At 43.4% G+C, this 23,764-nt stretch overlaps 2 protein-coding genes across 10 annotated transcripts in view; both read right to left on the reverse strand.

Annotated features, from left to right (window-relative positions):
- The window catches only part of PRDM15 (PR/SET domain 15), a 33,997-nt gene extending 18,485 nt beyond the window's left edge, over nt 1-15,512 (reverse strand). For 2 of the 7 annotated variants that reach the window (XM_064152563.1, XM_064152560.1), the window contains exons 1-7: nt 15,250-15,503; nt 10,437-10,483; nt 6,535-6,628; nt 5,176-5,329; nt 4,096-4,348; nt 2,804-2,926; nt 563-661 (exon numbers count right to left, since the gene is read on the reverse strand). In XM_064152563.1, coding sequence (XP_064008633.1) covers nt 563-661; nt 2,804-2,926; nt 4,096-4,348; nt 5,176-5,329; nt 6,535-6,628; nt 10,437-10,473 — 760 coding nt within the window. In that variant the 5' untranslated portion in view covers nt 10,474-10,483; nt 15,250-15,503. Of the gene's footprint in view, nt 1-562; nt 662-2,803; nt 2,927-4,095; nt 4,349-5,175; nt 5,330-6,534; nt 6,629-10,436; nt 10,484-14,303; nt 14,894-15,245 lie in introns of those variants that run through there. The other 5 variants (XM_064152564.1, XM_064152561.1, XM_064152562.1 and 2 more) reach the window with 5 other exon arrangements.
- A 2,921-nt stretch (nt 15,513-18,433) lies between these two features.
- C2CD2 (C2 calcium dependent domain containing 2) overlaps nt 18,434-23,764 on the reverse strand; it is a 45,674-nt gene continuing 40,343 nt past the window's right edge. For 2 of the 3 annotated variants that reach the window (XM_064152568.1, XM_064152569.1), the window contains exon 14: nt 18,434-23,330. In XM_064152568.1, coding sequence (XP_064008638.1) covers nt 23,104-23,330 — 227 coding nt within the window. In that variant the 3' untranslated portion in view covers nt 18,434-23,103. The remainder of the gene's footprint in view (nt 23,331-23,764) is intronic. The other variant, XM_064152570.1, reaches the window with a different exon arrangement.

The raw sequence follows: 23,764 nt of genomic DNA on the forward strand, positions 1-23,764 counted from the left end.
CTCAGAATCACAGAATTGTTTTTGTTAGAAAATACCTCTAAGACTATCAAGTCCAACCACCAACCTAACACCACCATGGCCATCAAACCACGTCCCTAAAGTGTCATGTCCACATGTCTGGAACACCTCCAGGGACGGCTGACTCCTTCACACTCCTGAACACATGTTCCAGTGCCTGACCACTCCTTCAGTAAAGAATTTTTTTGTAATATCCAACATACAGCACCCCTGGCACAGCTTCAGGCCCCTTCTTCTCATTCTATCACCTGATAATAGGGAGAAGAACTAACCCCCATCTTACTCCAGCCTCCCCTCAGGATGTTGCAGAGAGCAGAGAGGTCTCCCCTCAGCCTCCTCCTCTCCAGACCAAACACGCCCAACTGCTGCCAACCAGACCTGCCCTCCAGAACCACCACCAGCTCTGTTCTTAAAGGAACACAATAATCAAAATCTCTATCTCACTGCTTGATGGATGGGACATGGCTCCAGCATCCTGCTCCAGAGCAGCAGAATTCTTCTGATGCTTCTCAGTACTCTCTCACTGATTTCTAGCACTTCTTACCTGTCAGCAGCTGAGGCTCCTGGAAAGCAGATGAACACACTTTACATGTCCACTGGCTGGACTCTGCTTCTGCAGCTCCACTGCTTTCTGAAGCATTCACTAAATCGTAACAAGAAAAAACACTAAGAAGCTTTGAAAATGAGAAGGTGACAAATCCCCGTAGCTTTGCTTATCCTTCAAGAGCTTCCTGAGTATCAGAAGTTGTGATTTAAGTATTTAAGAGGCCCACAAAGGCACCTGGGACAGCTTCACGATTTTCCAAATGTGAACACTTGAAACATTGTAGCAGGTAAGAAGTCAGAAGAGAAAGTAAAGGATGTCAGAAGACAGTATCTGTGTTCTTATAAAGTCCTGAGGGTCCCTTTATCACTTTACAAAGAACTGGAATTATCAAAGGCACAGTATGAAGTAATTTTTAGCACCTTTAAAACCAGGGTTACCAGTTCTTTTGTGGGTCAGCTGAGGACAGAAGCAGATGCCTCCTTGCTCTCTGTGAAGAGCACTGCAGAGCAATAGCATTTGGACTAAAGGAAAAGAGAATGAGGACAATGAAAATGTGGTTTTGAGCAGTTTCATTAATGGGATGTTCTAGGAAACCACCATATTCATGTTTTAATTAACAGCTCTTGTCAGACAAACAAAGAAGAAATTACAGGAAAATGGAATTGGAATTTAAAAAAGAGGAAAGCAGTTACTCTGTTCACAGTCTATTGTATTTAAATCCTTGGATGATGTGCCTTAATTTGTCAACAGGATCTGATAAAACCAGACTAGTTCAGGGAATTTTTTGGTACACACAAAGCTGAATATTACAGTCTACAAAACTCCGCCTGAGGATGACACTGAAATTAGATTAAGTGAATGGCAGCACAGGAGGCTCAAACTTTGACTCATTTTCTGCCATGATGTTTCCTGTGTAATTGTTAGCAAGTCAGCTCATCTCTCTCTCCCTCAGGACCTCATAGTTTTTAATGTTGGCTTTTAAGTCCCCATAAAAAAGATGTTCTGAGGAAGAGTTTGTTCCCTGCTACAAGTTACATTCAGTGTTCTGAACCACAGAGGTGTGCTATAATAAATAAAGAACGACTAAACGATTCATAGAATCAACCAGGTTGGAAGAGACCTCCAAGATCATCCAGTCCAACCTATCCCCCAGCCCTATCCAGTCAACTTGAAGCAAAGAGTCAGAGTAGGCATGTTTTCAGGAAAACACTAAAACACTGGAAACACCTCAGGATTCTCAAAGTATAACAGGCAGCCTTTTATTTCTATTGAAGTTACATCCTTCATCCTACTTTCTGAAAGTGTAGGAGGGGTGTTCAAATTCTTCAGAGTTTTCCCCCATCTTGGACAAATCAAACTGAAAGACAACTTTCTAAACAGCTTCACATTTTAGCTGTGACAACATCCAAGTTACATGGATTTTCTGAAGAATTGCTCTGTACACACCTGCAACAAGTCTGTTCCTCTTCTTCTGGCTACTTTTAGTACGAGTAACCAAAATTTAGCAAAGTAACCTCCACCAAGAACAGCCCCAGAATGGTTTTCTTTCAATCCTGATCTCCATACTACATACTCTGAGTTTACTTTAAGACTTGGCAATTTGTTTTAAATAGGCTCTTAATTTCACTGTTGCACTTATCAGAGATTACATGGTAGGCAGGCACTGTGTCATATTTGACTGTGGGGAGTAAGTTCCTATGACATCATGGTTATTTCTCAAGACAGATGTTTGTTGTCAATAGTATCTGTATTGCTTGTATGTTTATCTAACTCTGACTTCCTGTAATCTAGAACAGTCCACACTCTAACAGGCTTCTGTTAGAGTTATAATTTGGGGATGGACAGCATTTTCATTTCCAAAGACAATTGTTCTTCTGTTCACTCAGTTTCATGTTTTCTTCTAGAGCCTCATAATTTGAGCTATTACACTTTGCACAGAGTCTGAAGATTTTCTTTGCAATTGTCCCCATCCCAACTTTTACCACCTCCAAATTCAGAAGCAGCTGTAGTTTCCCTGAAACTCATCTGCTGTTTATCAGCCCCCCTGTCGCTTTTTAATCTGCATATATATTCTAAATGCCATGCTCATGAAAATAAAAATCTAGACTTTCACATTTTCTCAGAATTAGTAATAGGTCAAAGTTAAATAATCATAATTATCTGCACATAGGTGGTACACCTAACAGCTCTTTAAATCTGTATCTGTCCTCTACCTCTCTTAAAAACAGTTTTGCATACCTGCTGGATCGGCTGTTGGCAAGCTGGATTTCTTTGTTTTTTTATGAGGTAAGACAGCAGATGAAGGTTTTGAAGAGGTTTTGTCCCCTTCTTTATCAGATTCCAGGACTACCAAGCACATATCTGTGAAGAAATAAAACAGTTCCTTTACTTTCCAGACCCTTTGATTCTCTTGCTCTCTGCCGAGGGCAACAACCACAATCAGAAAGTTTTGGCCTATAGCAAGCCTGCAAAAAACAATGTCATGTAAAATCCTAACCAGGATATTCTTATGCCTGAATCTCACCCAATGTGCCTCTCATATTTTGGAGTGTACAGTTAAAGTGCTTAAGGGAGGAAGCAGGATGTATCTATACAATAGATTTAAATACTGATTTGCACACAAGAATACATGAGCAAGCTAAACCTAAGAGGAAAAAGATTAAAACTCTCAACTAATACCAAATGCAAATATCTAACAAATGAGAAACCTGTTACCTGCATTGATTGAGCTGCAGTGCTTAAGACTGATGACCATTAAGATCAGCTATAAAGCAAGCAGATGGCAATGGCCCCTCCCCAAGCCATTTGTCACCCCAAACTATACTCAACACACCAGTAACAACCATTCAGGGAGCATTTCCAACACAAGAGCAGAAAGAAAATGCCTTTGCAATGCTAAAGGATCATACTTTTTAGCAGCAAAAATGCAAAATAAAACAGGTGGAGGAACAAAAGGCCTCAGAAAATTCTAACTTGATTCTAAACAATCTGCTGCCTTTCTTTGCACAAGCAATCATGTGGAATGGCAGTTTGCTCTTGAACTGATCTTATTCTGGTGGGTCCAATGCAAGGCTGCATAAGAAAAAAGTAGTTTTGTAGAACTGTGTAACAGTTCTGAACAAAATCAAAACATTTTAACTACACCTGAAAACAAATGGCTTCTTTAGCAAATATGCATATATCTTCAGATATACACTATCACTTGGGTTCCTCTGCTCTTCTACTAAAAAATGTTTCTGATGCAACCACCAGTTCTTCATCTAAGAGCTATTTATCCAGGTTGTTCACTGTGAAGAACCTCAACATTACCTAGGCCATCTGTTCTCACAATCTCAGCTATATCGAGGTGAAGAATCTCATAATTTCTTCTTGCAGGGAAACCATGTGTGCAGGCTAACCTGATTCTAAAGTCTAACAAACTCAGGGTCAGAACCTACTTTCTAAACAGCACTGCCAACTATAACAGTAGGTTACTATCAGTCCTTACCAGGACTGGGCCCTTAGGAAGGAAAAGAGGCCCCCACACATACCATTGGCAATACTAGTGACCTGCTTCAGCACTGGCTTTTCCATTTTTTTGGCGTAAAAAGCTGCATACCACACTCGCAGCTCAGTTCCTGGTGGAATGTCCCGGGAGGTGGTGAAGTAAATATCATTGTCATGCTGGAAGGCAGTTAAGTTTTGATGCTCATATTCAGTGGCTGGTCTCACCATCATCATCCAGTTGCAATCATCTTCATTTGAGGTGTCAAAATATACCAGGGGCCCATCCTTCTGGAAAACCTACCAAGCAAAATATGCTTATAATAAAATCCTAACAAATAAGACAAAGCTAAGAATATTGTTTACTTTCTGCTTTTGCAATAGCTTCCATTCAATGCATGTTAAAGTCACCCTTAACACTTGCACTAGGCACGTTTCACATATCCATCCCATCTTCACATGAGTAAGTCTGAGACAGGCTACCAGGGGCAGGATAGGAACAAACTGAACCTATATCCTAAGACTTCTTGCTATAACTACCAGTTACTCTTAAAATTTAAATGACTGAACACCACAGAATGGAGAATAATCCAAACAGCACATTGTGAAACAGCAATCAGCCTGAGTCACATATACTTCTAAGTTAAGTATTAATGGAAATTAAGACAAAATTCAATTTTTATCACAGCATTTTTCCTACCAAAACTTGTCAAGAGTAAAACAAATGCAAGATAGAAAAAAAGATTTATCCTGCATGTTCCATAAACCTAATGCTTATGTCACTCATTAAGCAAATACAAACTGAAGTGAGACTCATTGAAACAACTGAAATGAACTGCCAAAGTCACTGCTGCTCTTGTATCACCACATGTAGATGGTGGAACACAAGCAGTTTTGCTGACTGCCTCCTAGAAAGTTGTTCACTTCAAGAATCAAACTAGAGTCTCTTTCTACATGCTTGATGTACCTTGCCCTAGGAATGCTTGTTTAGCTAGTCCACTTTTAGGATGGTTATAAGATGTCCCCAGTAACCCTCCTACACACATTTTGTTTTCCATTGGGTTAAACAGCAAAAAATTATCACAAAGCTGACTACTTGTTACTGCTTTTCATGTACCCTGTCTTACCTTCAGGGGAAAAACTGACTCTTTTTCCAGCTTGGCAACTCTCTTGGATTCGAATGGGCCAAACTGAGTACGTTTCACTAGCTGAGTCAAAGCAAACACTCCTTCAGTCCCATCTTCCAATCGTCTTATCTCCAAATTAGAAGGCAGAGATGATCTAAAAATTGAAAAGAGAAATGAGAAAAAAAACAACAACAAAGCTGTAGACTAAACTATTACGCTGCTTAGTACAGCCTGGAGATGGAGCCCAGTTTCCGTGTCTAAGAAAGCAGTTCTATTATCCCTCCAGGCATTTTGCAATTACCACCAAGAACAAAGCACCTCTAGTGTAAGGAATGGTAAGACAGTGGTCACTTTTAACACTTGCTGCAGGAGATGATCCATGCAGGTTTTCAGGCACAAGGAGGTGGTGCTGGGCAAGAGCCGAAGGGAGCTTCCTTTCTTGGAAAAACTGAGAAAAACCACTATGGTCCCTGCACACATGCAGCCAGTATACACTGTGGGACACCAAGTGTCCTGCTCAGACAGAGAGGAGTCCTGTCACCCATGCAGCACACCCAGGACATTCACTATTTGTTACAAAATAATTCTGGGGATACACAGAGTGCTCTACATAGCCAGCATGTGTCAGACTTACTGCCCACATGCCCACGTTTTCTGTTTGTGATAGCCCAAGAAGAAAGAAGGAAGCCCTAAACACATTATGTAATATGTGAAGCCATCTGAACCCTCCTCACTTTTTAGATTTGTAGTGCATCTTCATGACAGTTGTTTCTTCTCCTTAGCTTTACATTTTACACCTTAAAATGAATTTTGCTGGCAATGCCTGATTGCCTTTCTCTATAAAAATCACCATTCAGTGTTGTTTTCTCCTAACTAGACTTAGTCTGGTTTTGCCATCTGTGATATTTTCTGGTAGAAGCAGTATCTCTAAACATTCCTGAAGACTCACAATAATGACAGTAACTTGCTTCTCAGTGAAGGAACCACAGAAGCTGCACCAAGCAGGAGAACGCAACCATCCATGAGTAAGAAATCCTCAAACACTTCTCAGGGGTACCTCTGAATAGGTGAGAAAGACACCAAGACAGAAGTCATCACCCCAACTGGCACCATCTGACTTTTTGCCAGAACCTCAGTAAAGAAGCCAAGTCCTGATGAGCAGCAGATAATTTTTTAGCTGCAATTCAGTAGAGTACTTAGGTGTGTGCATTGGTTTTTCTATTTAATCAAGGCCATGTGCTTCCATAGACTGAGACTTCACTTTTCAGCTGTTGGCAGGGCATCCATTAAACAGCAAATGTGCTTTAAAGAACTAACGTGGGCGGTGGGTTAGTCAGAACTAACACAAATGTTCCTTACCTTGCCCTGCTCAACACAAAGGAGTCTTTGACTGTCACCACTGGGCCCAATTCAGGACACTCTGAATCATGGTACTGCCCACAGTCCTCGCACCCTGCAATGAAGCAGACAGCACACAGAAAGGTTGAAGGCAAGCACTTCTGCAAGACAGCTGCCTCCTTGCAAGAGCCAAATACAAAATCTAGCACCAGGCAAAATCCAAACATATGGAGGCAGGTGCTTATTTACATTGCTTAAAAGAACATGTATAATTGAACATTAAGTTGATAGCTGTGCCTGTGTAAGACAACGTACCCCAGGAGCAGTACTATCAGAAGACAAATTGTTTAAATTCTCTCTCAAAGAACAAACACTGCCTTACATCCATAGTAAATACTCTGCTTAAAGGTGCCATTATTCTTCAAAGTGCCATAACATCTAACATCTGAAGAAAACCATATTCCAACCTTCCTACCTTCTCCATGGAATGGTCTGGGTTGGAAGTGACTTCCAAGGGCATCTAGTCCAGCCAGAACACAGACTTCTAGAAATAGCTTGAATAGCATGGGGTTTTGCTTATATTTTTAGTGACATGAAGCATAAACCCAGTACCAGTATCAGAACTGGCCCAGGGCATCAGCAGGGCATGAGTTGTAATAGGCCAGCTCTGCCTAGAGCCATGTCTGGGCCTGCTCATGCTTACTCACAGTGGGGAAAGGTACCTTCTGGTGTCTTTCCAAACAGGTCAGCTGGCTGTGCAATATACTTTGATCACTTCTTAAACTAAAAGTTAATTTAAGTAAGCTGACACAGTGAATTAAGTGGCTGTAAATTACCCAGAACTGAATGACTCCTATGAAACAGTTTTCAGACCTGGATAATTTGAGGCTTTCTAAAATAAGACAGCTTAACAGGATTTCAAATGCATATACACTGCATCATGGTGAAAAATAGCTGTCAAACTGCCCTGTCTGGTCAGCTGCTGAAATAGCTTAAGAGATCATCACACAAGGGTAATATTTCTGCAGTGCAGCTTCCATCTGAGCTTCATGTTCACAAGGCCAAGACATGTAACTCCAGTGAAAATGGAAGGTAGAAGGTGGTTACACTTTCTTTGGGAAGAGAAGAAGCCAGAAGTCATGCTGTTCCCATCTGGTAAGCTACTCTCTATTCCTAATTGGAAGCCTCTCCCTTCCAGTATTTGTCCCAGTGAACTAACAATAGGATTCCTTCTAAGACGTGGAAAAGGGACCCTAAATTACATGCACAGTCCCATATCATCTCTCCCTCTCTAAACAAAACCAGCTGAGAGGTGAAAACCCACATCCATTTGACAACTGGCAGTATCAGCTCTTGCAACCCTCAAGCCAGTCACTGATTGCTGTACAGGTATTTGTGCTGCCTTCTGGTGAACTAAGAAATGCAGCAGCCAGCTTTCCTCATCAGTTTTTCATCTGAACAAATTTCTCAGTCCAGTTTGCTATACAGCACCACAAAGCTGTATCAGAGGAAAGGGTCTGCAGGCATCAGCATCAAAACTAAGCCTACATGTTTCCTCTGTTCTGCGTACCATCCCCTTCCTTAGGTGTGCTTGTAGCTCACCTAAATGTTAATGAAATCTTCTTACTGACTTCAGCAAGACTTCTGACACCACTTCCTTTAACATCCTCATTGTCATGCTTCAGAAGTGTGGGTTAGATGAGTGGACAGGGAGGTGGATTGAGAACTGGATGAACAATGAAGCTCAGAGGATTGTGTTCAGTGGTGCACAGGCCTGTAGCTAGGAAATGGTATCACATCCCCAACCTTGCTGCTATTCACCAGGGTCATTTTATGGAGGGGTAGATAAGGTAGCTTCACTACTAACATCTGCAACTCAAAAAAATGCCTATTGAGTCAGCACTACTTTTTAAGGAACCTTGGTCAATTTGCAGTACAGGGTAAAAAGGAACTTTGACACAGTTGTCACAAGGTTAATCTGCAGCCATGAAATCATCAGGGGTAAAAGACTGTGGATACATAATACCAAACATATGTGCTCCACTTTGCTCTTGCCAGATAGGATCTGCAGCATGTAGGCTCTCTCTGCTCATTCAAGTATATCACATGATGTTAGGGGTTGGAATAGACCTCCAGAGATCACCAAGTCCAATCCCCTTGCCAGAGCAGGACCATAATCTAGCTCAGGTCATAGAGGAACACATCCAGACAGGCCTTGAAAGTCTCCAAAGGAGGAGACTCGACAACTTCTCTGGGGAGCCTGTTCAAGTGCTCTGTGACCCTTACAGTAAAGTTACCCCTTGAGTTGAGGTGGAACTTCCTGTGTTGCAGCTTACATCCACTGCTCCTTGTCCTATCACAGGGAGAAAGTGAGATGACCCCGTCCCCCCCACTCCTGACACCCAGCCCTCAGATATTTATAAACACTTATTACATCCTCTTTCAGTCTTCTCTTCTCCAGATTAAAAAGCCCCAGGTCTCCCAACCTCTCCCCATAAGGCATGTGCTTCAGTCCTGCAATCATCCCTGTAGCCCTCCACTGGACCTTCTATAGCAAATCCCACATGACTGGAGTCTACTTCCACTTAACACTTTTTCCTGCATGCCCAGGCTGGTGACAAAGGAGAAGCTACAGGGTTAGTATTCCAGTAGAAAACAAGTATACCAGACAAGCTCCATCAAGCACAGGACACTGCCCACCACACTTCCTAGGCAAAATACACTGCAGCTTGTCTTCACTCATGGCCCCATGAATTCAGATCCCTGTCATGGAGTCCAATGGCATACAAGGTTATACAAAAGGCATGCTACAAAGCCAAGCTGCATGAAGTGCAGAGTATCCTGGTTTGAGTTAAACCAGAACCAATTCTGTTGATCGGTTTTACTTTTCAGTTACATCTCTTCTGAGTAACTGCACTTTCTGAAATTAACAGCATCACATCACAGACAGTATCAGCTTCTAGCAGTAGTAACACTGGATGTTTCTAGTTAGTACCAAGGACTAAACCCTGTGCCCTACACTGGAGGTGCAGAGTGAAAGGCTGCACCTGTACAGAAAACAAAACAGTTCAGGTGGCCTTAGGCAGATCAACAAGCTACTCTGTTCCATATATTCAGTATAAAGCTGAGCAATCACAAGAGTCAAGATGTCTCCTTCAACTGTCAACATCCAAGGTGGACTCTGTTCTGCCTTCAGTTTCCATCCATGGAATCCCATCTGCCACTGAACCTTGTCTGGGACTTTTGCCACAGCATCAGTCGTTATGGTGACTGATTGACATCAGCAGGGTTGTTTCAATTTTGGGTTTGTATACATTTATATGCATTTCATTTTATTGTTATTACTTTCATTAAAGCAGCTTTAGTTTTCTTTTTCAGTTCCTAAGCGTCTCTCCCTTATTCCCTTTCTATTCCCGTTTGGGAAAGGAGAGGTGTCAGCAGAGAGCATCTGTCAGCCATTAGTGGCCAGCCCAGCCCTAACCCTTGACACCCAGACACAAGAAAGCACAGTGCATGCCATGAGTGAGACCTGTCAGGGAAAGTGGTGCATCTCAAACTGGGCTTGCTCAGGGAGAATAATGAGCCCACATCCTTGTCCTATAGAGGTGCAGATCTTCAGCTCAGGCTGGAGGTCAGAGTTCCCCAGAGACACCCCTGGTTGCTAAAACTAGCTGGGCTTCAGTCTCACCTTAATCATGAAAAGCTGCTCTGCTAACTCACATTTAGAGGTCTCTTTGTGCAAACCAGGAGAATGTGTACCCTTAAAATGAACAACTTTCCCTCTATGCCTCCATAAGCTGTTAGAGCTTCCTTTACATAAATACTTTTCTAAATAAAACCTTTGTTTCACTCTTTAATTTCAAGCATTCTGAGTAGCCAAGTCACATAATGAGAGTTGGATCATCTTCCTTTCTAATACTTACAAATAAATATAAGCTCATCATTGCCATCTTCAGCCATTTTTTAAAACCTGCCAAAATACAAATGATAAAGTTAGTTCTGAATAATTTTTACTTTCCAGTATTATTGAAACATCCTTGTATGGAGTAAGGATGCTGACTGATCCACAGCAGATCCACTCAAATGCATTACTGCCTGGGCAGGAGTGTCAATGGAACGTTAAAAAAATTAAAGCCAGAGGACTAATCCAGGCCAGGAACAACTGCTGCAGAAACAAGACCTATCTGGTTCAGCATTCTGAACAGTAGCTTAACAAATTATCTCTGAAAGGTAGATTTAATAATTTATTATTTAATAAATACAATACAATAATCTTAAGAACCTAAAAACTGCAGATATGACCATGGACCTGTACCAAAGGCAAAGGTATACTATGGGAATAAAAATCAGAAAACCTGGGAAAACAAATCTTGTCACTTGCTTTCCATGGAATGGTAATTTACCAATTTTCTTTCACCCATATAAAAAGGATAATCTATATTCACTTCTAAAATTCAGGTTTGGCAGTATGCATTAGAAACTTGCATTAACACTACTGTTCCGCTCCTCAGCAATGTCTAGACAATAATTTATTGTGGCTGCCAAATAGCCTGATTGTGTATAGCTAAGATCATAACATAAGCATGATCTAGAAGGCAGATTTCCTTTTTCCCAATGCCCCAGAGTGAGGCAAAGCAGCACAAAGGTCATGAACAAAGTTTTTAAAAGAGAATGAGGCTGCAGAAACAGCAAGAAGATTGGACAAGAAGAGAATAGGTAGGAAGACTGAACTTGCAAGAGGGAGAACAATAGGAGGAGAGGAAACATGACCAAAGACAAACCAAGCTAGCTTTTTTTGTTAAAAAAAAGTAAAGCATTTGTTATTAGAACAAAACTCAAGCCAAACACATGCACAAGCACAACCACTACTCAGGATCAGCACAGGAACAGGACTTCCCATTATGAGTTTACTTTTGAACACTGATGCTTCATATGCTCTGCCTGGCTAAGACATGGAAATGTGCCTCAGGCTGGAGCCTGGAGCAGGAGCTGCTTCTGCACAGGTACTGGCTCTGCTGATTTCAAGCTCTAGCAAAGTCTCTGGCCCACACAACCACTTTCATGGTTTCAGGAAAGACTCCATACTTGTGTCAAGTTTGCTGCTGATGCTACGATGGCACCTGCACATGCCAAGAAGATACAAAGTTGTCAGCTGCACTCATGCTCTGCTCCACCTCAAGCTTCCATCAGAAGCAGCAAAGAGATTCCTTCATCTACCTGCAGCCTACTCCCAATGAGTAAAGCACAAGTCTATCACCAAATGACACACTGAGCAGAAAGCCAGCGCATCAGCTGATAGAAATACAAAGGGACACCTGGTCACTGTGGCTCTCAGGTCACAGCAGGACAGATCCTGCTGCTCAGTCATCTGGGCAGTAGCCTAAGAATTTTGGTCACCACATCTGGGCAACCTGGCATACCATCACAGCCCTTCCCAACTTCCCTTACACCCCAGTAAAGGGCCAGCACTGCCCATCCATGGCACAAGCTAGACCTGTCTTGGCTATGGCTTTTGGAGACTAAACTCGTAAATACTTAAATTACAAGAGCCCACTGCTGAGCAGCAATTCATGGAATCTTCCAAAATCTTTTTCTGAAAGCACTGTAAACAATGCAACAGGCATTTAGGGAAACTCAGAGTATTTTAATCATAAACCCAAATATTTAGGGAAGCCCAGCACAAAACAAGCCTCAGAAAGCACATTGTAGGCTTGTGTCAGAAAGAGTTTGTTTTGCTTTTTAATCAAAATATTTTGTGGATGCTTTTCACCATTTCAAGAGGTTTTTTTTTTTTTTTTGTTAGATTGTTCAATCCTAAATATGGCTGAATTACCTAATACTCCTCTCAGTCAACAGTTCAGATACACAGGGAGGACAGTACATATAGCAAGACCAGCAGTATGATATGTGACCTGCCCAATTCACCTTCCAGGACTTTCCTGTGTTGCACTCTTCACAAACTGCAGACTGATGACATGCAGCACTACAGAAACAGCAATGTCAGGCTTTTTCTAGGGATCACCAGATGTTAATAGCAACAAAAGGGTGGAGAAATCATAGTAGCGTAAACACTGTTCAAGGTGATGGGCAGAAAAGTGCAAAGGTCCCTCAAACAGACCTCATAGTTGATAATGACACAACACCTCAGTTACTAAGGGTGTTAGTGCAGCTTTCATCTTTTACATAAGCACTTCATTTCCCCCATCACAACACTTCTGATTCACAACCCATATTTCTTATGCCCAGCATATGACTTGCTCTGGAATAAACAGGAACAGGGAACATATTATTTATCAACTAAGCTAAACTTACACCTCAATGTACAGGTGCATCAGTATCTGCACCTTGTCAGAAATTCTTGTGTGGTCTTTTTTCCTTGCTTTCCTACTTCAAAGAAAGAGTAAGAAAGGAAGAACTGCCCCAAAATGAATTTAACAATCATGCTTTACGGACACACACTAGTTCTTACCCATAGGTTTCAAAATTCTTCCTAAATCTCAATTGTTATTTCCCAAGACTTTCTGAAGTAAGTGACATTATGCCACTTGCTTCAGTTGGTAAATGGAGCCACAAAGTGACATGCAAGCCTCCTACAATGACACTGAAGACAGCCTTAAGAGCTTTTTACACTCATCTGCTGCTGCTCTGGGACACGTCTGGGTTTTTTTTGCCTTTTAAGGATTTGTATCTGAAAAAGGTCCCATTAAGTCACTCATCCTATTGCACATAATTATGTTCTTGTCTTGCAGAGACAATCAAAGCTCCTGGGAATTCCAGATATTTTATATAAAACGGAGAGCAATCATTAAATAATGAGTAATCAGGTTAGAAGTTACACAAAAGAAATTAGACCACAGTTACAAAAGCTAATTCTGATGGCAGTAAAAGAGCAGATTAGTACTCCCATCTGCAGATTTGGATGACTTTGTGCCTGACAGTAGAGTACACAGCTATGCACATAAACTCAAGCTGTAACAAACACTTCTGAAACTCAGGGGAATCCAAATAAAGACACTAAGGCGCTGCAGCATAACAGCTATCTGCTTGTGTTGCGTGATGTGCAGCATTAGTATCACTTCAGCCACAAGCTATCCAAAAGTGCAAGACCTGCTGTAAAAGCATACTTTCCTCTTAAAAACTGCTGAAGAAATCAAGGTCCTGTGGTGAGCAGTTCTGTTCTTGCAAATAGATTAAAAAATAGAGGCAAGAATGGAAAAAATATGCCAAATCCATTTAAAAAAAAAATAAATTTGATGACAAATAAAGTAAAATAAACATATCCCCTTTCTTCTTTCTCCAATTTTCCATTAAAGGTCTAGAATAGGATTCTACTAGTGTACATAAGTAAGCTGAAAATACAAGCAGACAGGTATTGCAAATACACGTGTGCAAATAGAACACACTTGAAAACGCAGAGTTTCTTCATGATGCAGCCCCGTTTCTGCACACTACTGCTCAACTACCTGGCAGAATACCTGGCAAACTACATAACAGGCCTTGTATTTCTAGGGAAAAAAAAATAAACCCTCTTATCAGTTATCGTTGAGAAGGTAGAGGGCAGAAAATTTCTATGCCAGTTAGGGGGAGCACAGAGCAAGAGCAGAATGGGTGTGGAGTTTGTCACCTGCCCTTCCTGACATTTCCCATGATTATGGTCATTCTGCCTAGGGTGAGTGAAGTATATGCAAAGCCTAACGGGCAGAAAGCAAGTGTAATGCAGACGATTTGTGTGTATGAAGCACTGTAGATCGAAATTTTCTTTCTTTTGTCTTGTAGCGAGCACATCGCACCTTCTTCCACCTAGAGATTCCGGGCGAGGGACGGGTCTGCACGGCCGGTTCCGCTACAGGGCCTGCCTCCTTTTCCCGTCCCCTTCCCTTTGGATCACGCCTTCACACCTGACGGCGGCCCGCCACCCTCCAGGTGAATCCGTACTCGACCACTGCCTCCGCAGCTTCAAGAAAACGCTGCTGGCGGCGGCACCAGCCCCACACAGGGCCCGCGTCCTCCCTGGATCAATGGGCTTACCGCCCGAGCACTGTTTGTGCGGACAACGCCCCCCTCCCCGCCGAGATTAGATAGCCTCAGTGGCTCATCCCTCGGTCGCCCGCGCCCAGCGGGCTCCGCCCGCCGATTGCCCCAGCCCGCTTGGCACACGGCCCCGGCGGTGCCAGCGCCCGGCGCAGCCCAGCGGCGGGGCCAGGGCTTCCCGACGCCGCAAAGTGCGTGTGTGAGCGTCTGCGGAGTGCGGGTAGAGGGTGAGGCCTCGGTGCGGCCACGCGAGCGCCGCAGGCACGGTCGGCGCTGAGCGGCGGAACCCCGCCGCAGCCACCCTGAGCCCGGCGGGCGGCGAGGCCCAGCCCGGGATCCGGGAGCGGCTCCGCCGGGTTTTGCCTCGGACCCGCCTCGCCCCCCTCCCTACTGCCCTCCCTCCGCGCGCCGCGGCGCGGCCGCTGTAACAAAGAACAGGCGGCATGGAAGAGGAGGCGGCGGCGGAGGAGGAGGAGGTGGCGGCGGCACGGCACCAGCGGCCGCCGCCCCGGGAGCCTTCGCCACCGCCCCCGCCTCGGCCCCGCGCGCCCTGGGGAGCGGCGGGGAGACGAGATAAGACGCAGCGCACCAGGCCGTGCGGAACAGGCGTGGGGCGGTGGGACCGGGGTCCAGCGTGGAGAGTCCCACGCGTGGGCCAGGGGCAAGGGACGGCGGGCGGGAGCGCGGGGAACCGGCGTTACCTGCCTGGGGAATGGCCAGACCCGGATCGGATCCGGACTCCGGGTTCCGATCCGCTCCGGAAACCACGCGCTACCGGAAGCCGGTGCCGGGGGCCGCAAAGCACGGCGGGAAATGTAGTCTGCCCGCGGGAGGGAGGGCCGCGTGGCGCGTGCCCCGGTGCGAGCTGCTGCCGCCGCTGATGGAGAGCTGCGGAGAGCGAGGAGCGGCCGAGGGAGGGGCGATGGCGGAAGCGTCGTCCCTCTCCCGGCCCCCTCATCTGCCTGCCTCACCCCTGTCAGGGCAGCGGACCGCGCGGCGGCCGGACCTTTAGCGCCGCGGCGCGGGGAACCCCCCAGACCGGCCCATTCCCGGGCGTGTGCAACACCTGTGTGCGGGGCGGGCGCCCCCTCCCGGCCGGCTCCCCTGCGCTGCTCTCCGCAACGCCCGCGCGGCACTCGCCGGGGCTGGAGCGAAGGGAGGGCTGCCGCTGAACTGAGCACCCACAGCACAGCTTGGGTGTTCACCTTCTCCTCTTGGGCTGGGTCACCCGCGACAAAGCACTCAGAGTCGCAGAATACTTTGTACTGCAAGTGTCCTTTAATGGACATCTACTCCAGCTGCCCTGCAGTCAGCAGGCACATCTCCTGTTAGAGCGGATTGCTCAGAGCCCTGTCCGACCTGAATTTGAATGTTTCCAGGAATGGGACATCCTCCAGCTCTCTGGCCAACCCGCCACAGTTCCACCACCCTCACCGTAAAAAATGCCTTCCTTACGTCTACATCTACCATCTTTTAGTTTAAAACTATTATCCCTTGTCTGTCATAACAAGCCCTGTTAAAAACACTGTCCTCACATTTCTTATGGGCTCCCTTTAAGTACTCAAAGGATCTTCCTGGAACATTTTCTTCAGGCTCAACAACCCCAATTGTCTCAGCCTTCTTCACAAGAGAGTGTTTCGGTCTTCTGATTTTGTGGCCTTCCTCTGGACTTTCTCCAGCAGATCTGTATCGTTCTTGTACTGGCATCCCAAAAGCAGTCTGGCAGAAGGCATTAAGAAATGCCACATCAGACACAAAGCAGGCTCTGGGCCCTATGATTCTTCCCCAGTTAAGCCCATAACAAGTACTTGAGTGTCTGCCTCTGTACCTAAGCCCAACTGAGGCTAGCAAGTTCCAGCCCCCTAAATGTCATCAACCCTGCATTACCAGTATGTTGTCAGGGCCCAGCTTTGCTGTACTCAGAGAGCACAGCCACACATACCACTCAGGAGCAACCAGCTATGGCTATTTTTTTTTAACACAATGGGCTACTGCTAAGACCTGGTGCCTCAGAAACAAAGAACATAGCCTCACAGCCCTCAGTGCAAAGGTTTTAAACACCCAGTACAGGTTATAACGATGCTCTCCCCTTTCTCAGTGGACACATGCACTGTATAGCCAAGAACACCTCTTCAGAGACAAAGGCCAGGGCCAAAGAGAACTTATGTTGTGTATTCAAGCAAGATGCCTCAATTTGTTCCTCTGGTCAAAAGTGTTACCTACAATGTAGTCCCCTCCAAACCCTATGCAATGGCTTCGTACCCCTGTTGCATGGTGCGGCTGCCAGTCTTCATAGCAAGAGCACTCTTGCAGATTCAGAGATGACAGACAGCAAGCACCAGCTCTGTCCTCTCCAGGCTCTGTGCTCTTCTCATGGTTACATCTTTAACAGCTGGCTAGGACCAGGCCCCTCCTCGCATTGCACTTTACTCATCCTGCATCTTCTGCACATGTATCCAGTTTCAAGAAGATGGTGTGGATAATGTTGTCACTCTCTTCTTGCTAAGCGCTTGGGCAAACTGAAACAACACAGCATCTGAATGTTGAAAATGGTTGCTTCTTGGGAAAACAGTGTTAATTTAAGGAGAGGGGACCATTTATTCTTTTTAAATGACCCATCAGAAGGTTTTACTGAGCACAGGAGTATTACAGGCAATTCTTCAAGGATCTAGCTGCATGTACAGGTCACTTGCTTTTTTGAAGACCAAAGCAAAGTGGTCTTTAGTTTTGTATGGTCTGCTTTTACTTATTTTCCCTGTATATCACAGTGCATATTCAGACTCACAATGCTAGCTTGGGCCTCCCCGTAAGTTTCTCTAGCATCCAGTGCACAAAGGTGGCTACCCTAGTTGCAGCACACTCACTCTGTCAGAACAAGCATTAACTAATTCAGACTAGCTGTCTGCATGTTTCCTAGATGAAGCAGCCTGAATTTACAATCCATGTGAGTCTGCATCCTGCAGCTCCAATTTTTCTTTCTTCTTCTTTTTTTTTTAACCACATCAGACTGCAAACTTGTATCTTATACCAGGCTTGCTGGGGTGGGGAAGCAAAGATCCTTTGTTTAAGCAGCATTGCTTACGAATGATAAACTGGATAAAAAATTGCAGTAGCAGATGAAGTGCTACATCCATTTCTGCTCTCACTGTGATGGGTGTTGTCTCTTTTGTTACTGTACACTCAAGCTAAAAAACCCTCACTCACGATTAGAGCAGGGAAGAAAAGTAAGAAGGCAACTTCAGCTAAGCGCTGTAGGAATACGTAATAAACAGGCATAGAAATGTGGGCAGTGGCTCCTAGTTAAATAACATACAACTTCCTTGTCAGAGCAGGTACAGCACTCACCTTGGGAAGGGAAACAAAAACACTGCCATGACTAATTTTATATGAATACCTGGTTTTGGAGGATGTTGGGCTTTTTTTTTCTTCTTCCCTTTTCCTCTCCCTCCGGTAGGGCTTTATGGCAACACTGTATTAGAATGTAACTTTCTCAATGGTCACAACACAACTTTATATCCAGGTTCTGCGCGTTTTAGTACTGGTGTCTTCTAAATAGGGTCTAGACCCCAACGTACACAAAGTTTTTAGGATAATACAACATAGCCGAGTGCAAAAATAACGAGCAACCACAACGAGTTCCCACAAACCCACCCTCCGTTAGGTCCCCGTCCAGTCTGTGTTGCAGGTGATTTCTCAAGAAACAAAGGGCTGCCTGACATGGTTGGGATTATCAGAAATAACCTGCAGTGCCACCACAGCCTAGGTGGGAAACTCCGCTTCTGAATGAACAGGTAAATGGAATGTGTAACTATCAGTTCAAATGAGTGAAGGAGAGTAGAAAACCATCTGTTACTCTTGGCTGACTAGATATGGAGGACAACACACTACACAGAGACAATTGGCTCTTTATTGTTTGTACAGCAGTAGTTATTTCTTTAAAAAATCCTTTTCTCAGGCATTTTAGTGATATAATAAATCTGTACATCAGAGATTTCTTAACTGCACCAACAGAATTTTGTGTACACAGAGGGGGAAAAAAAGAAGAAGAAATCAAACCTCACACAGAATTAGTGACTATCATAGAAGAATGCTAGAAAAACTTGTTTTACCTCGCCTGGAATATCAGAGTATAATACATTATTGGGAAATACAGAGTACTGGAAAGACCTCAGAGTCATCCTTCCCAGCTTTTTTCACACCATGCCAGTATCTTGCATAGTAACAGTTTAGATATCCTGAGTGAAATTATATTGTTCACCCTTAACTTAATCACCCTTGTTGTAAATAAGACTCGTTTTGTCACCAAGGCTGTAGCTTAGCACTGTACAGAAGCCTATGCTGACTTTAAATACATGAAAAAATCCAATTAGGTCCTGCAGAGGTCAAAGCATGAGGTCAGCTGATCCCTCCCACACTGGCAATGTTTTAGCCTGGAGCTGTGGTATACTTAATTCTGTATCAGGATAAACACTTACCTCAAACTTCAGATCTACAATTCAAAAACTGCAATAAACTAAACTAAACAAGCTGTGTGGCTCCCATCTTGTATATAGCTCTTGCTCCTTGTGACACCTTGAGCTACCAGAGCTGAAAACGATGTTAAACAGGAGCAAGAGTCTTATTTGCTCCCCCATATGCATTTGGTAGTATGTATGTAGTTGACTTTGTTTTCTCCCTATGAAAATTTGCATATCAAGACCACCAAAACTTTACAAGAAACACAGAGCAGAAAGCTTCCATTTGAAAACCACCAAGAACCAGCAAGGAGATGCAGTGGCAGGAAATGGTGTAAAAGTTCACTGATCCTCAAAACTGGTATCATTTCCAGGTAGTGGAGTACCTCCAAAAAAATCAGCATTGCAAGGCCAAGTCCTCTCAAGAGCAAGACAGTAAACACAGTCTTCATGCTTGCACAGTTTATAACCAGTGCATTAAGGTGAAGTTTGTCAAAGCTGTTTTGCTCTTTAAATAAATATGACTATCTTTCCACAATGGCATTACTTCTCTTTCATGTCACCTAAGATTCACAAGTTTTAGATATAGTTAAAAGTGAAATGACTGTGCTTTCTTCCTAGGATGACTCAGACATGAAATACCAGTGATGAAGGGATAAAGGATCCCATCCTCTTTCAAGTAATTTTTAAAGTGATCTGTCGCTTTAAAGAAGTTACCCTGCTTGTATTCATACTTCAGATACTTGGTAGTTTTGTTCAATCTACAATGAGAAATAAATCCTCATACTGCTTCCTTGGTCAAAATTCACACTAAAGCCAAGACAAATCTTGGTTAGATAAGGATGCATGTTGCATTCATTAAGGCAAACAAAAAGCTAAAATGCATGGAGCAAACCACAAACACAGATCAAGAAGGCTCAACTACATGCAGAAAAGAAAAGCAAACCTTCATCTCTTAGCCCTCATAAAATAAATACCAGGCCTTCATTGCTGTACAGAACATCTAGAAGCATAAAAGTGTAAGAAAAGAGGCAAAAATGAAGGAAGATTTCACAGGTTGTTTCCAAGCTACTGTTCTAAAGTAATTAAATTAGAAAGCAGAAAACAGTTTTCACTGTAATGTCACATGGACATTTGTTTTACTGTTCTAGTGTATAGTTACTAAAACGATGAAGACTGCACAACATAAAAGAGCAATATGATTCCCTCTGGCATCCTTCATACAACCACACATGAAGAAGTATTATGCAGCAGCTGACAGAATACACCTCAGTGTTACCTATACCAGCTTACAAATCCAGTCCTTCCAACCCAAGCCTGTAGCGTAGCTTCCACTGGTAGCCAGAACTCATCTCATGCTGATCTAAATACCAGTACACAACAAATGTGCATAATCAGATCTCCTGATCTTAAATGACAATCTAATTATTTTGGAAGGGGAAACTGCAGGCCTTCGGGGCTGTCCTGACTGAGCAACTCAACTGGCCCTTTGTGTTTAGTATCTTAGCTTGTTTTTACAACAGGAAACAAAGTATTTGTAGAGGGGTAGAAAGTGGTGAGCTACGCACTGGCCTGACATAGAGGTCAAACATCAAATCAAACAATGTTTATTTTCCTGAAGAGTGGAGGCAATTAGAAAACAAGATTCCCTTTTTACCCCAAATGCCTTGTTTTCCTCATCTTAAGAAGTCATTCTCTCAACATATGCCAGCAAAAACCATCACACAGTCTGTAGTGACCACCAAGACACACATTTAGGCAATGACCAAGACCTTAAGAAAGAAGAACCAAAAAGCCACTTCTTCAGTGTGTATCTGGTTCTTCAGAGTAAGTTATAAGCAAACTCTGCTCCTGTATACTGCAAGTTCTTCAGTGTTATTTCCACTCCATTCTACAGTACACAATAAAGCTTCCATAAACCAAAACCCCATAAGCAAACTTCAGATAATGTTACATGCTTCCCTTATTACCTTCCCTAATCTCACAGCACTTGGCTTTTAGTCTAAGGGGGTGCTACCCAGGGAGCTCAGTCTCATGTTATTTTATTGAATTTAATGACCCATTGTCATTTTCTTTTTAATTTATCAAACAAGGCTGAATATTTAAAGCATGACAGGGATTTGACCCCTCACCTTGTCCTGCAATGCAAAGAGCTTCTAGTAGAGCCAAGGGGAAAAGTGTATGTTGAGAGAACATAACATCAAGTGTTTTAATTCTAATACCATAAACTACTGTAGAACAAAGGAAGAAATTTCTACTTTGTATTAAATTAATAACAAATGGAAGTGTTCAAGCACATCCAAGCTGGATAAACCTGTATTACTGAACTGAGATGTCTAAGCTTGTTACAGCTCTGTAAGACTCATTTGTAATCAGTTTTCAAGATGCAGAATATTAAAATGCCTTAAAAGGGTTTGATAATATGCAGCATGCTTAAACACACAACCATTTCATAGCCTGGACTGCTGTACTACCACAGTGCTTTCGGAAGGTTACACATAAACAGTACTCACCAACAGGCTCAGCGAAAAGATTCTGACAGAAACCAAAACCCTTCTATGTTTATATTCCTTTTAAAAGTATTTACCCAGGAGGATCTAGAGACCATCAGAAGTTTTGTGTTTCTCTTCTTCAGTGACTTTTTATTTCTGAAGGATGGTTTAAGCCAAAAGCCCAAATATGTGCCACAGTGTTGGGTGTCCTAAAGAGAGGAACTGGGAGGGGAAAAACTTTTGGCAAAGCAGGCATAAATCTATCACCCATTCACATCAGTAATTTAGAGGGAATGGATGCTTTTCTTGGCTAAAGAGAACAGGCTTGGTTCTTTGTCCTCTGTAGGAATGTAGAGGATGCAAAAGTACAGGTATGCACGGGATATGGCACCTGTGAAATACTGACTGACATTTTACCTTTCTCAATAGCCAAAACAAGAACTACGCCTTTACTACTTTCATCATTTTCTTCCTTTTAATTTAAAGGAATCAGATGCAATATTTAATGAGGAAAAAAGTTTAAAAAGCTCACCCAGTCACCACATGACAACACTGGTAGAGCTAGAAACTGAAAGACAACTAAGGAAATTGGTATTATTATTATTTTAAACTATTTTTCCACAACTGCCTTTTGCAAGATCTCCATAAGTGTTTGGCAAGTAAAACAAGCTGTCTAATGAAAAGCATTATAGGGTTAAATATGCTCTAGTCATCACTTATTGCCCCTAGCTTTGCATTTGACATGATGGATAATATACTTGTCTATCAAGTACTTGGGAGACAAAATTAGAGCCCCTAAGATAGGCTTTTGCATTAGCAACACAGCTTTTTACACAGGAAAGAAAAATTCTACATGTAAGAATTTTTAACTGCTTTGTTTGCAAGTAGACACAGATGAACTTTTAAAAAAGTTATGTCTCTTTAAGCATAACTTATGCACAGAACATTAAACAATATGCTAATACATACAATTGCATAATTGATTGATTTATGGCTAACATGAAAGGGATCTCTCCACCTACATGGACTGAGCAGTTATTTCAGCAGGCTCCAGTCATTACATTAGGATACCTTAATCAGCATTTTAGTTCTGCTTCTGAAAACTCACCCATTTCCAAATTACAATACAAACTGGATCTGAGACTCTTTTCCCTTTTGGCCTCTTTAGAAAAACAAGTTGAAACTTTGTGTTGCTGTTATTCCAGCCTGCAGTTAAGGAAGCACAGTGGTATCTTCTTTCCTTACAGTGGTTAAGTCATATAGCAAGTATGAGCTTTCATCTCTTAGCTCCCCATTAATATAAACTAGGTGCCTATATGCAGGTCTTCCCACCTGCACCATTCCCCATCCTCTCTCATCTTCTAGAATACACCACACGATCCTCCAAAAGCTGTCATGATACAAGTAGCACTGCTTGTATTTGGAGAAGCAACTTTATAATCAGGAAGAAAAATAAGCAGCACCTGCCCCCAAACTTTCTGTTTATTTTTGGACCACTGTATTAAGTGAACATCATTTTATGCACATCATCAGCCATATTTGCATTCTCTAGTACTGCTCTGTAAACAAATGGTCAACTGACGCACAAGTGTCCCATCAGAGAGAGTTCCGTACTATAGGTATGGTTCTGCTGAAGCACCATTCAGTTTGTTCTTGCTTTTGTGTTTGGAAAGGAGCTTTCTGTTCAGGATACGTGAGAGCGTGCCCCCCTTCTTGCGCGTTTCTTCCGAGAGCGGCTGCTGCAAGTAGACGAGGTCATTGTGTGACTGGCTCATGCCCGGATCCTTCTGATGATGTCGCCGACGGAAAAAGAGCTTTGCACTTTTTTTCAAAATCCCACCTGCAGAAGCAAAAAGCAGAGGTGCAGGACACTTTAACAGAACTTCTCCTCCTGCAGCTCAGCTTTGATTGACCTCATCGATGTTTATAAACATGTAAAGGGTGAGTGCCAGGAGGACGGAGTCAGGCTCTTCTCGGTGATGCCCGATGTCAAGACAAGGGGCAATGGGTGGAAGTTGAGGCATAGGAAGTTCCATGGAAACATGAGGGGGAATTTTTTCAGTGTAAGAGTGACAGAACACTGGAATAGGCTGCCCAAGGGGGTTGTGGAGTCTCCCTCTCTGGGGATACTCAAAACCCACCTGGACGCATTCCTGTGTGATCTGGCCTAGGTGATCCTGCCCTGGCAGGGGGGTTGGACTGGATGATCTTTCGAGGTCCCTTCCAGCCCCTGACATTCTGTGATTCTGTAACTGCAACTGCAGCACAACTGAA

The sequence above is a fragment of the Pogoniulus pusillus genome, chromosome 12, assembly GCF_015220805.1.
Source record: "Pogoniulus pusillus isolate bPogPus1 chromosome 12, bPogPus1.pri, whole genome shotgun sequence".
Classification (NCBI taxonomy): Eukaryota; Metazoa; Chordata; class Aves; order Piciformes; family Lybiidae; genus Pogoniulus; species Pogoniulus pusillus.